Consider the following 15,736-nt stretch of genomic DNA (forward strand, 5'->3'; position numbering starts at 1 on the left):
CGCAACAGCGTTTAACCATAAAAGCCGCCACAAAACCAATTTCGCAAACGCAGTTTAACGAGACGTCATGCGTGGTCGGCTCCAAATCGCCATCTCGCGTTCTCTCATTGCAGTTTTCGGAGAGATTGAGAGACTCAGCGGTGAGAGAGCGTAGTCGAGGAAAAGGGGAGGAGTGATAGAGAGAGAATGACATCGCTGGGAATCACGAGACACAAGAAGAGATCTCACAAGCTATAGTGACGGCCGCTATACTCTCGGATTTTTTTGGTGCAGAGATAATCAATTGATAGCTTTTCTATCACTCATTTGCAACACTGAAGGGCACATTTGAACATTTTTTTGGTTTGCAGTGAAAATGGCTATGTGCCCTTTTGTGTTTTTGATTTTTTCAATAGGAAATTGTTTGTTATCAATCTGATTCTTGGAGGGTATGTAGGGAATGTACTAATGAATGGAATAGTGGAATAATCCCGAATGTTTACGTTTTGGTTTTGTGCCCTAATGAAATGTTTGGCTCGATATATAGTTTTAAAAACCATGTATACCAGCGTAAATTATGTGGTAGCAAACAGCTTTCCTACAAAAACTTTCAGTCTTCTCACAACTACGGAAATAATCCTAATGCTAATATCACAAATATCACTTGATTCTAAGATAACACATGAGTAAGTCAACTTTATTGCTCGATCTGGACGTTTTACAAAGTTTTCTATAAACTAGTCTACATCATACAAAGTACTTTTTGTAACAGCATTAAAAACCAAACAAACAATATAACAATACAGCGATGTAACAAATTTCACATTTCTTGGTCAGATGCAACAGCATCGTTCAGAGAATTATTTGCAGACTCGGTTGCACTACATTGAGCACCGCGTTTGTCTGCAGGTAGTACGTGTAAGTCGAGTAGGTTGTTTCGGTTACGAGACAACTGTACGTGACGGTGGTCAGGGTCGGTACAAGGATGCTGAAAGTAGGCATTTAAGATATGAGAGTTGCGTTAAATTTTGACGAGTGTCGAACCGTGGTCCAACAAATAATTCTCCGATTACAATGAATACTTAAATATTATTTTTTTACATGTATTTTACGGCTTAAAAACTAGTTAACTAGAAATGGGATTCGGTTTATCACAGAGAATTGAAAAACTTGAAATAACTGCATTTAATGCAGCGTTATAGTGAGGACTTTAAATGCCTCCTTATCGTTCCCCCAAACCCAAGTAAAATTACACCAGAATAAACACGTTTTGCGTGGGCCCACTTAACCATGTCATCAAACGCAAATCGATAAAAACCGATTTCGCAAATCCCCGGCCCACACAGAACCACAAACAAAACGACAGTACACGAAAGGTACGCAACAAGGAATACACAACAACAAATAGGGCACAATACCTGCTTGGAGCGGGACCGCCTCCACCCGCCGCCATCACTTGCTGCTGCTGCTGCTGTTGCTGCACCGGAACCGCGTAGTGACCTCCACCGGCCGGTCCGGCCCCCATCGGAGCAACTCCGTGGTGATGCGGCGGAATGCCAACCACCGACGGATCGTGATGGTGGTAGTCGACCATGCCCGGGTGGCCGTACTGGTCCGGGCCTTGCTGGGGCATGTGGCCACGCTCGCCACCGTAACCACTGCGCGGGTAGTAACCTCCGTCGCGGGAACCGCCGCGTCCTCGCATTCCCCCGCGGTAGCCACCACTGCCACGACCGCCGCGATAGCTGTTGGGAAGTGTGTTAGATCATGCTCATGGATTTTGATGGATTTTCGGGGAACTTACCCAGAGTAGTGCGAGCCGTAGCCCGGCGATCGTTCCCGATTGTCACGGTACTCGCCCCGGTGATCGTCACGACGTTCATCCCGGCTGCGATCTTTGCTGTGCTTGGAGTGTCTACCGGCGAGAGAAAAAGAAGGAGTGTTAGCTGCTTGTAATCTAGGGTTTAACATAGCACAGCATTACGGGTCTGCTCCGCGCTGTAGGGGGTGCCACAATGGTCAATTCAATATTCCTAGACAATTTGATTGCTGCCTGGTACAACCAAAAATATCTAAGAACATAAATGTCCACACTGTGCTCCAAGGCTACGCCCATACAGTCCCGTGGGAATTTGGGAAGCTGCTTGTAATCCAGGATTTTTACGAAAAAGACCCACCTCCTTTCGTCGAACGACTTGGACCGGCTTCGGGAGCGTCGCTCCCGGTACTGCGGACTGCGCGACGAGCGTCTCTTCGGCGACTTGCCACGCTTCGCTGGTGATCTGAAAGACACAACACCAACCATGAACATCTTGCTACCTCTCTCAAGTCAAGTGAGCCTCACCTGGAGTACGATCGCGATCCACTCGAGTACGAGCTGGACCTGTTGCGACGTCGACCTCCTCCGCCTCCTCGTCCACCTTCACCACCGCCGCGTTCCCTCTCACTGCGTTCTCCGCCACCGTGCTTCTCCTCCGATGTTCTGCGGCGATCGGGCGAGCGTGCCCTCGAAGATCGACGCCGATCGCGTTCCGCCGAGCGACGACTGCTCCGATTTCCGCTGCCGGAGTTCTCGAACGATCGCGAGCGACGGCTGCGGTCGGCGTGCGGCGACGATCGGTGCCGACTGGCCTGCTTGGCCGCTTCCTGTTCCTTACGACGTTCCTTTTCGCGCATGATCCGGTTGAAGGCTTCCAGCGGGTCGTCGATGACGCTGCATGTAAGAAAGGTTAGTTTGGTGGTTCTTGAGAGAGTGTCTTGATGGTGTAACTTACCCAGTTCCAACGTGGGGGACGCCCGGATAGCCACCCGGTCCCATCGGTGCCATGTGGCGTGGTCGCATGTGGGGCGGATGAGGGGCGTAACCTCCCCGCGGTGGGTACATCATCCGCGGAGGTCGCTCACCATGGTACATACCGCCGGGATGGTCGTACGGACGTTGTGGAGGATAACCGGGTTGCATTCCGTAAGCTCCAGGGTACGGATGGGGTGCCGCCGGGTGGGGCGCCCCTGGATATCCGGGGCCGGGATGTCCCTGGTGAGGCGCTCCCATGTAGCCCGAATGGGGCGGATGTCCTCCCATCGAGGGATGTTGCGGTGGATGGCCACGCGTCGGCAACGGAATAAGACCCCGGCTCGGCTGGTGGTAATCCGGAGAACGTGATCCATACTCGTGCTTGGGAGCCCCCGCCGGAGCGTTGTTGTAGCTTCCGTCCTTGTCTTCTTCGCGCTTCGGAGCTCGTGACTCCTCACCTGCTCCTCTCCCCTCCTCGTGACTAACCTCGGGGCGTTCACTGCGACTTCCGCCACTGCTGCTGGTTCCACTGTTGTACGGCTCTCGCGGATATTCGTACCCACCACCCGTGGGCGGAGTCTCGTGCCGCGGATAGTGCGACGATCGGCCGTTGTAGTGCAGCCGGGACGCCCCACGACTCTGCACGTGAGCTGGCGGAACCGTCACCGTTATCCCGTCCTCGTAATCCGAGTCGTTGTCAAACGCCTTGTCGTCCCCATTCGGTGACCCGATATCTCCGTGTTGAGATACCTCTTCGTAGCTTTCGTGCAAGTCACAGTGATCCGTAGACTCCTGCTGACCTTCCTCGGCCGAGTGCTCCTTCTTCTCCTCGCCATCCGCTCCCTCAATGGACGCTTCCGCGACGTTCGTCGACGACGAAACCGCTGTCTGCTCCGACGCCACAGGCTCTTCAACCGGCTTGGTTTGCTTGTTATTCGCTGCAACCAAAAATACTTTCAAAATCTAACCCAAGAAACCCACACCTCAACTCACCCTTCTGCGGCGCCTTCGTGTACCCCGTCTCGTTCCTGAACGCGTTCACCGAGTTCCGCAGGAACCGGTTCGGAATCAGCGAGCCCGGCGACGAGCCCTTCTCCTTGCAGTCCGGGCACTCGTTGTCCTCCGACTCGAGCAGCGCCGTCCGCACGCACTCGTCGCAGAACGAGCTGCCGCAGCACGGGATCATCACCGCGTCCGTGAACAGATCCTTACAGATGGCGCAGATCAAGTCCTCCGGGATGACCTGCTTCTCCTCGGGCACCGCCGCGGGCAGCTGTATGATCGGGTTGTTCTCCGGGTCCTTGTCGCGCTCGATAAAGGACCGCGGGATGCCCGAGGTGCGCTTCACCACCTCCATCGCTTCCTTGGGCTGCAAAATGAAACCAAATCAGTGAGGATGTGTCAAGAGTTTAACCATTGAAGACTGGTCTTACGATTGGACCGAGCGGGCAGTTTTTGATCCAATGGCCCGGCTTGTGGCAGCGGTAGCACTTGTAGTTGACGGGGACTTCCCCCGTTTGCGATTGGCCGCGGATTCGCTGGTAACTGGCGGAGGTAGAAAGAGGGCGTTAGTGTCACTTGTATTTGCGATTTTTTTTGTAAAGGTGAATCAAAGAAAAACTTTAATAAAAATGCAAATAACAGCAAAACAAAGCTTCATTTACCTGTGCTTAAATCTATTCCCACGAAAGCATGAATGGTAATGAAAAAAGAGAGAAATGTGCTGAGAAACTGGTGTAACAATGGATAGTTATGAAATTTGCTGAGTTATTCAGTTATTTTAGAGATAGAATTGATACGTTTTATTAATTGTTTTTTTTCACTTAGGTATAGAATAAATCTAGATTTTTTGAAAAGCTATGATATTCCCTATGGACCTTTTCAAATAAAACTCTAGAAATTTTTATTTGGCTGACATCTTTCGACTTAGTTTATTGTGTATTGCACTGCAGGGTCCCCAACCTAGACAATTCAGGCATGCATTTTGTAATGATGAGAAAATACTTTTAAAGGCCTTACGAAAATCATGAAGTAGGGGAAATTCTCATATGTTTGGCAGGTTAAGCACTCGCTCCTAACTCCATCCAATTTGCTGATTTTCACTATTTAAACAACTAATTTTGCAAAACTTTTGATAGAAACTGGCTTGCTCACTTCTGATTGAGCTATTTATCACTCCATTTAAGTTGAAAACGCTTTTAATTAGCTTTAATTGAATGTCAAAGTTCTGACCTGCCAACAATAGAGGCACGCTGGAATTAGATGCTGTTCCCCTAGTTTTCGGTGCCCAATGTCATTTTAAATAAACATTTTTATAATTTGAAAGTTGCATTGATTTCGCCTTTCGCCTAATTGTTAACATTTTATATCAGGACAGGGTTGCCAGGTTTAAGATCTTTCAACGAAAAGGGCTTTGAAATTGTTACCTTAACCCTCTCACGCCCATGGTTGCATCAGAGCACCACTAATTTTTCACTTCAAATTAAAATTTCCCGAAACAAATAAATGAAATGATATCATTCTTCCTGCACAGTGTTATTCAAATTTCATCCAATTTGGTCAATTCTATAGAAAATGGCAAGGAAACCCGTAAAAAATCTCGATTTTGCTCTAGGCGGGAAGGGGTTAAAATGCGCATCAACTCGATTCTGGAAGTCATTTAGCTCCATATTACTATAATTTGTACTGAGAAGTTTCACTCACGTTATAAGAGTGAGTTGCCAATTCTGCAGCCGGCTTTTAGTTACCATCTTAAAAATATATATTAAACATTCAAAGATCAAGTTCTTTTAAAAAATTAAAAAAGATGGAAACGTAGAAGGTTCATTTTTTTGTAGTTCCTTTCCCAATGTTATGAAAAATAATATTTTTGCAATTCCGTCGTGAAACTATTTACTTTTCCTGTCATTCTTGAACGACGAAAAAGCCTACTTTTCTGTACCAAAAATAACAGAATCGAACAGCAACACTTTTCAAAATAAATGCTGAAAAGTTCTACTTTTCAGCACTCAAATGGGTGCTGAAAAGTTGAACTTTTCAGCACTTGTTTTGAAAAGTTGAACTTTTCAGCACTTGTTTTGAAAAGTAACACTTTTCAACATTTTTTTGATTTAAACGATTTGTTGACAAAATACATGAAAATTTGACATAAAATTTCACTTAATAAATGTTTTTCGGAATTGCAAAAAATGTTGTATGGAACTCGTTACAAAACTTGATTTTTTCAGCACTCGTCGTATTTATCCAATTCGGTGAACCTCGTTGGATAAATGTACGACTCGTGCTGAAAAAATCCTCTTTTTGCAACTTATTGCATAAACTACTATTTGTTAACCCTCTAAAACCCATCCCTGCCTCTCGGCGGGCTTCGATCTAAAAATTATCCTAAAATCTATTTATCAACCATTTTTGGGTCTACTCAAAAGTGATGAAAATGCGTATGTGACATTTATGCGAACACGGGGTTAAATAGACTTAAAATTGAGAACAAGTTAATACAACTGGCACAAAATCGCCGTCGTTTGATCATTGTTTTGATTGCTGATTATTTAGTTTAGCTGGAAATAATATGGAATTCAGTTGTAATATTGATAATTGGTGATGTTTTGTTATAGAGTGGTGTAGATAAGGTATTACGCATGAAAATTCTTAAAAAATGTATTGAACAACAGCCGCGGGTGCAAACACAATTGTGTAGTTCGATCGAGAGTTCGACGAAGTTTTTGTTTGCCCTCACGTATTCTTATTTACTCTAAAAAAAAAACGTTACTTAATCCATCGATGGTGGTTGGTGCCTTCGTCACAATTATGTACATATTTGTTTCTGTAGTAAGAATGTCAAACCTACAAATTCTATCTAAATTTTACTTCTTACAACATATCTACATGGAGTATGGGCTCTAGAATCCCAAAAATCATTGGACGTAATATTAGAACAACACCTACGGAGCTGTTTCATGAAAATTGTTCACTTTCAATAGTTATATTACTTTAAAGTTTTTTAAGCCTTAAGGCAGTAAAAAAATATATCTGTTCTTTTTTCCCGGGAGTTTCCAATCAACAAAATCCCGGGAGCCAGATCTCCGGATAGATCCGAACAACTTTTTCATCAAAATATTTGAGATCCGGCCTCTGCAATGTGTACAAATGACACTTAGGTGCTCATTACTTTTGATAGTGTTATCAGATCTTCAATCTTTTGGGCTTGTTGGAAAGGTCTTTTGATTACCTATCCAACGATGGGTCGCATGATAGATCCGGACAACTTTTACATCAACATATTTGAGATCCGGCCTCTAAAATGTGTACAAATGACACTAAAGGGCTCATAACTTTTGATAGGGTCATCAGATCTTCAATGTTTTAGGCTCATTAGAATGGTCTTTCAAAAACCTTTCTAAAAATGTATGATCAGACGGGTTTTTTTTTTTTACAAAAACCACCCTTTTTACAATCTTTCAAACTTTAGCCAGAATCGTTTTTTTAGCATAACTTTTGAAATACTTAACAAAACTTCATAATATTTAATATAGGTCTTGTGGGACCCTAAGACGGATCGAATGAGACCAGAACGGCCCAAATCGGTTCAGCCAGTCCGGAGATAATCGAGTGCATTTTTTTCGGTGCACGGACTTACAGACATACACACGCACAGACATTTGCTCAGAATTTGATTCTGAGTCGATAGGTATACGTGAAGGTAAGTCTACGAGGTCGAATTAAGAAGTTCATTTTTCGAGTGATTTTATAGCCTTTCCTCAGTAAGGTGAGGAAGGCAAAAACAAAATTCTAATTGTTGTGTTCAAAAATAAAGTTATTATTGTTGTTGCATTTTTAAACAAATTTCACGTAACAACCTGTTACAAATAAACGATAGTGGCTTTCTTCAATATTATTTTAGCAAGCCTGAACCTGTTTACTAAGGAATATACTGCCGTTCTACGCATAATTCCATGTTCAAAAAAGTGCAACTGAGAAAAATAGAATTGAAATTTTTCGACCGATTTTTGTGTTTCTACGCATACTTTTCCCGCGGGTGGGTTTCCCAATTCGCCCTATATGAGCAGTTCTCTACGGAATCGGTCTTTTTTCTTTAATTTTAATATTTGTAGTTTTTAATCCGGCTGAAACTTTTTTGGTGCCTTCGGTATGCCCAAAGAAGCAATTTTGCATCATTAGTTTGTCCATATAATTTTCCATACAAATTTGGCAGCTGTCCATACAAAAATGATATGTGAAAATTCAAAAATCTGTATCTTTTGAAGGAATTTTTTGATCGATTTGGTGTCTTCGGCAAAGTTGTAGATATGGATATGGACTACACTGAAAAAAAATGATACACGGTAAAAAAAAATTTGGTGATTTTTAATTTAACTTTTTGTCACTAAAACTTGATTTGCAAAAAAAATACTGTTTTTATTTTTTTTTATTTTTTGATATGTTTTAGAGGACATAAAATGCCAACTTTTCAGAAATTTCCAGGTTGTGCAAAAAATCTTTGACCGAGTTATGATTTTTTGAATCAATACAGATTTTTTCAAAAAATCGAATATTGGTCGCAAAAACTTTTCAACTTCATTTTTCGATGTAAAATCGAATTTGCAATCAAAAAGTGCTTTAGTGAAATTTTGATAAAGTGCACCGTTTTCAAGTTATAACCATTTTTAAGTAACTTTTTTGAAAATAGTCGCAGTTTTTCATTTATTCAAATTAGTGCCCATGTTTGCCCACCTCTGAAAAAAATATTGTTGAAGAGCTGAGAAAATTCACTATATTTTGCTTTATTGAACTTTTTTGATACGACCCATAGTTGCTGAGATATTGCCATGCAAAGGTTAAAAAACAGGAAAATTGATGTTTTCTAAGTCTCACCCAAACAACCCACCATTTTCGAATGTCGATATCTCAGCAACTATAGGTCCGAATTACAATGTTTAAACATGAAACATTTGTGAAATTTTCTGATATTTTCGAAAAAAATATTTTCAAAAATTTAAAATCAAGACTAACATTTCAAACGGGCCAAACATTCAATATTACGCCCATTTTAAATGTTAGTCTTGATTTAATTTTTTTGAAAATATTGTATTCGAAAAGATCGGAAAATTTTACGAATGTTTCATGTTTTAACATTGTAAATCGGATTTATAGTTGCTGAGATATCGACATTAGAAAATGGTGGGTTGTTTGGGTAAGACTTAGAAAACATCAATTTTCCTGTTTTTAACCTTTGCATGGCAATATCTCAGCAACTATGGGTCGTATCAACAAAGTTCAATAAAGCAAAATATAGTGAATTTTCTCAGCTTTTCAAAAATATTTTTTTCAGAGGTGGGCACTAATTTAAAAAAAAAAATGAAAAACTGCGACTATTTTCAATAAAATTACCTAAAAAGGGTTATAACTTGAGAACGGTGCACTTTATCAAAAAATCACTGAAGTACTTTTTGATTGCAAATTCGATTTTACATCGAAAAATGAAGTTGAAAAATTTTTGCGACCAATATTCGATTTTTTTAAAAAATCTGTATTGATTCAAAAAATTATAACTCGGTCAAAGATTTTTTTCCCATTCTGGAAATTTCTGAAAAGTTGGCATTTTATGTCCTCTAAAACATATCAAAAAATAAAAAAAATAAAAATAGTGTTTTTTTGCAAATCAAGTTTTAGTGACAAAAAGTTAAATTAAAAATCACCAATTTTTTTTACCGTGTATCATTTTTTTTTCAGTGTAGTCCATACCCATACCTACAACCAATCGCCTATCCATTCGTCGCCTATTCCAACCCGCTAGCATTCATGAGCGAATGAGCCTCGCAAGCAGCCAGCGAGTGGCCCGAACTGTTCACTCAGCGAACAAATCTGGAGTTTTTTTTTTTTTGAAAAGGACCAATAAACCAAATTTTCAGTTTTTGCTTTTTGGGTGTTTTTCAATACCCCTGACTCAAGGCGGTTCTAAAAACACCCAAAAAGCAAAAACTGTAAATTTGGTTTATTGGACCTTTTCAAAAAAAACTCCAGAAATACATCGTGAAAATATTTGCCTACTCCGTCGCTCGACGACACTCAAACACTAACATGCTCAGCGATGAGCCATTCTCACAAAATGCCAGCGCGGCAGTCTTTTTGATTTTTTCTTGGTGGAAGTTTCTTTGAATGGTGTCTATAATGTTATAAAATCAAAATAAATGCACAATTTAATTGATAACATTGGTTTTTTCCCAAATCAATGAGTATAACGCAGCGCATCAGAGAAAAAATATGTTCAGTTCAGAGTGATCGGCGAAGTTCGGCCTGCCTGAGCCGTTCGGAGACTGAGCCGATCAGAGAGAGAAGGAGAGTAGAAGAGAGAGTGTTCGGGAGCGAATGGTGTGAAAGTGACAAACGGTAGGAATAGATCAGGGCAGTATCGCCTCGCCTGCTATTTGTGCTCGCGAATGGAGTGGTTGATTTTGAGCAATCAGGACCCTTGCCTACAACTTTGCCGAAGACACCAAATCGATCAAAAAATTCCTTCAAAAGATACAGATTTTTGAATTTTCATACATCATTTTTGTATGGACAGCTGCCAAATTTGTATGGAAAATTATATGGACCGAAATCTCAGAGAATTGCTCGTATGTCTTTAATCACCCCAGTTAGTAGCGTATCACTCTTGAGTGTGTTCCTCTTGGTACGCAACAGGTTAACAAGACATTATGCTTCGTAAAACTAATGATTTCGTGAATGAAAATACTTCGTGGGACAATTATGCGTAAAAGTACGACGATGGGAAAAACAGACTTGGTGTTGTTTTGACAGTTTTTCCGAACAAAGTACTAAATTTTAAGGGTTTTTTGAAACTAAACTTAAAAATGCTAAAAAGTCAGAATTGTAAAAAAAATACATGGGACAACAATGCGTAGATAGTATACTAACCTAAAAAAATACTGCGCAGTCTCAACTCGAGGGGAAGCAACTTTGGGGTCACCAAAAACACGTGCACTTTGATTTTTTCATAAATATTTAGACAGGTCCATAAGGTTTTTCTCCGAATTTTATTTGAACAATTAGTGAGATTTACAAACGTTGGAGAAAACCCATTCGGCATATTCTAAATACTTTGGATCATATTGGAATTTGGAGGCAAGCGATTTTATGAAATATTTGGCAGTGTAATATGAGGAAGATGTATCCGGAATGTGGTTAGGAATAAAAACTTTACATATAAACAAAATTATTGGAATGTTGAAATTCCACTATATATAGGGATTTTTATGTAGTTATCATCTTTATTTGGGTTTCAGTAAAAGACGAACAGAAAGCAGTGTACCTAAAAATCCTTTGTATTCTCAGTAATATTTACAAACGTAATGATACAAGTAGTATGAGATAATGATTCGCCCCAAAAGCAACACTCAACACCAACACCATCACCACCGCGGGACGATTGTTTCTCAATTGCGCCCTAATTTATCAATCGCTCTGTTTATTCCTATTCATAAAGGTGTCACATCACACAAGGTGGTCGGTCTACTCACTTGGTCGGGTCGTACTCGGCCGTACTCTGGAACATCATCTCGCGGATCTTGTCCTCCTCGGTGCCGTTCATGGTGGACAGATCGACGTTGGACTGCATCGCGGCCGCATCCTGACCCTTGCGCGAATCCGCTGCTCTCGCCGCCGGTCCTTGGCCGGACGCATTGTCCGTGTCGTCCCGTTGCGAGCGCTTCGGTTCCCAGTTCTTCTTGGGGGCGTTCTTGAGCGGAACGCGGGCGATCGTCAGCGAGGTATTTTTCGGAATCAGCACCGAATCGTCACCGTACTCTGTGTTTGGATTTTAGCGAGGGGGAAAACACCACGATTAGTATCACCTTAGGGCAAACCTTACCACGCGGTCACCACTTTACCTTCCTTGGTTTGCGCGTTCGTAATCTGCAGGTCAAAGTCCATCGTCTTGCCGAGGCGCTTCTGGTGGACGATGGCCTTCTTGAGGTCCGACACGGAGATGTGCAGCCCATCGAACGTGATGGTGTCGAAATCGAGCGCACTCTTGAACTTGTAGTGGACCGACATTGTGGCGGCGGCCCGAGGGGTTTCGAGGAACCCTCAGATTATATTGACAGTAATTCCTGAAGGACGAAAAGCGAGAGCTGTTGAATGGGCCGCACTTTAACCGTTTCGACAACATGGGATCAAGAGTGATGGAAATCCAACAATATTTTCTTTAAAAAAAGGTTTTGAAAAGACTTTGTCTATTTTACATTTTCGGATGTCTGAGTTCTCCAAGATCGGTACAAAACATTTCAACATATGAATATTGTTTTTTTTCAGCTGATTTCATCAACTGAATATTAAATATAAACTTATATTAAACTTTTTTTGCATAAACAAAAAAGTTTGAACTGCTTTTTACGTTAAAAAAAGTTTATTTTTGTCTTTCGAAGAGTTTGAGCACGACTTCAAAAATGTCGATGGACGAATATTAAAATATTAATTTATTCATTTAAAAGACAATCAACGGATGAACGACATAAGGTCAAAATTGAACAAAAGGGCAGAAGTAATTATAAAAAGTGTCCTTCAAAGTATTTTTGTGAATTTTGGAAAAAAATCGTAAACATATAATTTTTACTCATACTTGAAGTATAGAAGGGGTATATAGGAAGTATAAAAGAAAATATCTTTTTTTTTACTAAGTTGTAGGAAATTAAATTTCCTACAAGAATCTCACATTTGGACAATTTTGGGCCACCTGGCAGAAAAAAAACTGAAACGATGTTTTTCTGCACACATTTTTGAGATTTTCCCCCATGTAAACTTCAACGATAAAAAGCGACCCCTGAACCTTAACCGATTTGGCTCAACATTTGCACAGATACTTATTTTCGAATCAGAGTGTATCCCTGGAGTCGTTTTTTTATTGTCACCCTAATGCTCATCGCTCGCGCTCGTGCTTATTTTTTTGCTAATTGAGCAAAATTTGCAGGTACACTCAAACCCCGATGGTTTGACACCAACTGTTGTCAAACGAACGGGGTCACTTTTTAGTTTGACACCCTTTTTACACGGAGTTCACACACACTACCAAACGTTTGTTTTGATATTGTTCGTGAGCGCCGTGTAAAAAGTGACAGTTCGTCACTTTTTAGTTTGACTTTGACCAACCAACGGGGTACAAACTAAAAAAGTGTCAAACGAAAAAGTGACCAACCACCGGGGGTTGAGTGTATACAACTTTTTCAGCAGAGCTTCGAGGATTTTTATTTTTAAATTGAGGCTGTAATAGGCTAATCTTCTTAATAATATTGAATGAAGATTTGTTTTATAAATTTTGTTTTTAGGGTTTACATACATGAAGAAAATCACAAAATTTTATATTTCAGAATATTGGTTATGAATTTCAATCACTCCTGAAAGTTTCATGAAGATATTTCATGATTAAACTGAGTAAGAGACGATTTATGCTCAAAGCGGGCTGTCAAACTTTGTTGGCGTTTTTCTCTAAACCCCGAGTTGATTTACAGTGTTGGTCGTAAACTCAGTGAAAACAACACCAAGTCTGTTTGTCCCATCGTTGTACTTCTACGCATAATTGTCCCACCAAGTTTCTATCACAAAATTATCAGTTTTACAAAGTACACGGATAGAAATCCTGTCCGAAAAACCATCAACAAATTGTTTTAAAATCGATAACATCGATTGTTTTCGATTTCGTTTACAATGTTTTCAAAAATGAAAACATTTTCATCGATTTCGAAAACTTTTGTGTTCGAAAACGCAACTTTTTCCGTCACACTTTTTTTCGAAGCGTAACTACTGTCAAAACGCAGCCTAATTCTTAACGTCAAACAAGCTCTCGTGACAGTTTGTTTATACAATGTTTTTTTTTTAGTTTTCGGGTGAAGTAACCGGAGAGCCGGAGAAGTTCCCGGTGGCCAGATATTAACTGGTTCCGTTTCGACGGTGTTTGTGAAATGATGTGTGATGTGAATAAATAAAAGCAGCAACAATTGCTGCACAGTGTCCAGCTGCAAACACCGCCACCAAAGTCGTTCCGGCCAACCGGGTCGAGCTTAATAGTGCTTTCGGAAGTGGAGAAATCACCTGTCCGGGAGAAGTGAAATGTCGATCCGCACGGCCAGCGTCGATTTTGGCAACAGTGGTCGAAAGGACCGGTACAGGGTAAGTTCTGGAATAAAATACGGAACCACTCGAGAAGGCGGACATCGGAATGATTGCATCGGCGGAACCTGCTCCACGGCCAGTGGTGCGGATCGACCTTTGACTTCTCCCGGACAGGTGATTTCTCCACTTCCGAAAGCACTTTTAAGCTCGACCCGGCTGGCCGGAACGACTTTGTTGGAGGTGTTTGCAGCTGGACACTCCTCCTCCTCCTCCTCCTCCTCCTCCTCCTCCTCCTCCTCCTCCTCCTCCTCCTCCTCCTCCTCCTCCTCCTCCTCCTCCTCCTCCTCCTCCTCCTCCTCCTCCAGGGCCACCAGAGGAAGAAGTTGTCCAGCGGGAGAAAGTCATCAACGTTCATACCCTCAGAAGCTTGGTAAGATTTGAATAAACAATTTTCACCAAAACTCGTAATCGATCGATCTAATCGACCTTCCTCCCTCCACAGGATGCGACGCCGTCCTCTTCCAGATCTGCAGCCACCTCAAATTGAACCACGACTACAAGAAAACCGACCCGGGACAAGGCGCATCGACCGAACTTGAGCTCCGTCGGCATCCTGGAGCCGATCGCGGTCAAGCTTCGGTCGTGCAGAAGACGCTGAATACCCACACTCACACACTACATTACACTCTACCACCACAAAACAACAACATTCTTTAATTCTTCAATTCTAATTAAAAAAAAAAAACTAAAAATCTAAATTTCTAATTTTTTTAAATCCTCTAAAAATTTTAATTCTAAAATTCTAAAATTCTAAAATTCTAAAATTTTAAAATTCTAAAATTCTAAAATTTTAAAATTCTAAAATTCTAAAATTCTAAAATTCTAAAATTCTAAAATTCTAAAATTCTAAAATTCTAAAATTCTAAAATTCTAAAATTCTAAAATTCTAAAATTCTAAAATTTTAAAAATCTAAAATTTTAAAAATCTAAAATTCTAAAATTCTAAAATTCTAAAATTCTAAAATTCTAAAATTCTAAAATTCTAAAATTCTAAAATTCTAAAATTCTAAAATTCTAAAATTCTAAAATTCTAAAATTCTAAAATTCTAAAATTCTAAAATTCTAAAATTCTAAAATTCTAAAATTCTAAAATTCTAAAATTCTAAAATTCTAAAATTCTAAAATTCTAAAATTCTAAAATTCTAAAATTCTAAAATTCTAAAATTCTAAAATTCTAAAATTCTAAAATTCTAAAATTCTAAAATTCTAAAATTCTAAAATTCTAAAATTCTAAAATTCTAAAATTCTAAAATTCTAAAATTCTAAAATTCTAAAATTCTAAAATTCTAAAATTCTAAAATTCTAAAATTCTAAAATTCTAAAATTCTAAAATTCTAAAATTCTAAAATTCTAAAATTCTAAAATTCTAAATTCTAAAATTCTAAAATTCTAAAATTCTAAAATTCTAAAATTCTAAAATTCTAAAATTCTAAAATTCTAAAATTCTAAAATTCTAAAATTCTAAAATTCTAAAATTCTAAAATTCTAAAATTCTAAAATTCTAAAATTCTAAAATTCTAAAATTCTAAAATTCTAAAATTCTAAAATTCTAAAATTCTAAAATTCTAAAATTCTAAAATTCTAAAATTCTAAAATTCTAAAATTCTAAAATTCTAAAATTCTAAAATTCTAAAATTCTAAAATTCTAAAATTCTAAAATTCTAAAATTCTAAAATTCTAAAATTCTAAAATTCTAAAATTCTAAAATTCTAAAATTCTAAAATTCTAAAATTCTAAAATTCTAAAATTCTAAAATTCTAAAATTCTAAAATTCTAAAATTCTAAAATTCTAAAATT

General features: G+C 39.6%; 1 protein-coding gene across 2 annotated transcripts in view; it reads right to left on the reverse strand.

Moving 5' to 3' along the window:
* LOC120423243 (E3 ubiquitin-protein ligase RBBP6) overlaps window positions 1-15,736 on the reverse strand; it is a 48,028-nt gene that overhangs the window by 14,172 nt on the left and 18,120 nt on the right. Inside the window, exons 2-10 of one of the 2 annotated variants that reach the window (XM_039586958.2) lie at window positions 11,662-11,883; window positions 11,293-11,578; window positions 4,207-4,318; window positions 3,767-4,142; window positions 2,754-3,711; window positions 2,324-2,692; window positions 2,157-2,261; window positions 1,784-1,894; window positions 1,398-1,724 (exon numbers count right to left, since the gene is read on the reverse strand). In XM_039586958.2, coding sequence (XP_039442892.1) covers window positions 1,398-1,724; window positions 1,784-1,894; window positions 2,157-2,261; window positions 2,324-2,692; window positions 2,754-3,711; window positions 3,767-4,142; window positions 4,207-4,318; window positions 11,293-11,578; window positions 11,662-11,827 — 2,810 coding nt within the window. In that variant the 5' untranslated portion in view covers window positions 11,828-11,883. The remainder of the gene's footprint in view (window positions 1-1,397; window positions 1,725-1,783; window positions 1,895-2,156; window positions 2,262-2,323; window positions 2,693-2,753; window positions 3,712-3,766; window positions 4,143-4,206; window positions 4,319-11,292; window positions 11,579-11,661; window positions 11,884-15,736) is intronic. The other variant, XM_039586959.2, reaches the window with a different exon arrangement.

Source organism: Culex pipiens, chromosome 2, assembly GCF_016801865.2.
Source record: "Culex pipiens pallens isolate TS chromosome 2, TS_CPP_V2, whole genome shotgun sequence".
In the NCBI taxonomy this organism is placed as follows: domain Eukaryota; kingdom Metazoa; phylum Arthropoda; class Insecta; order Diptera; family Culicidae; genus Culex; species Culex pipiens.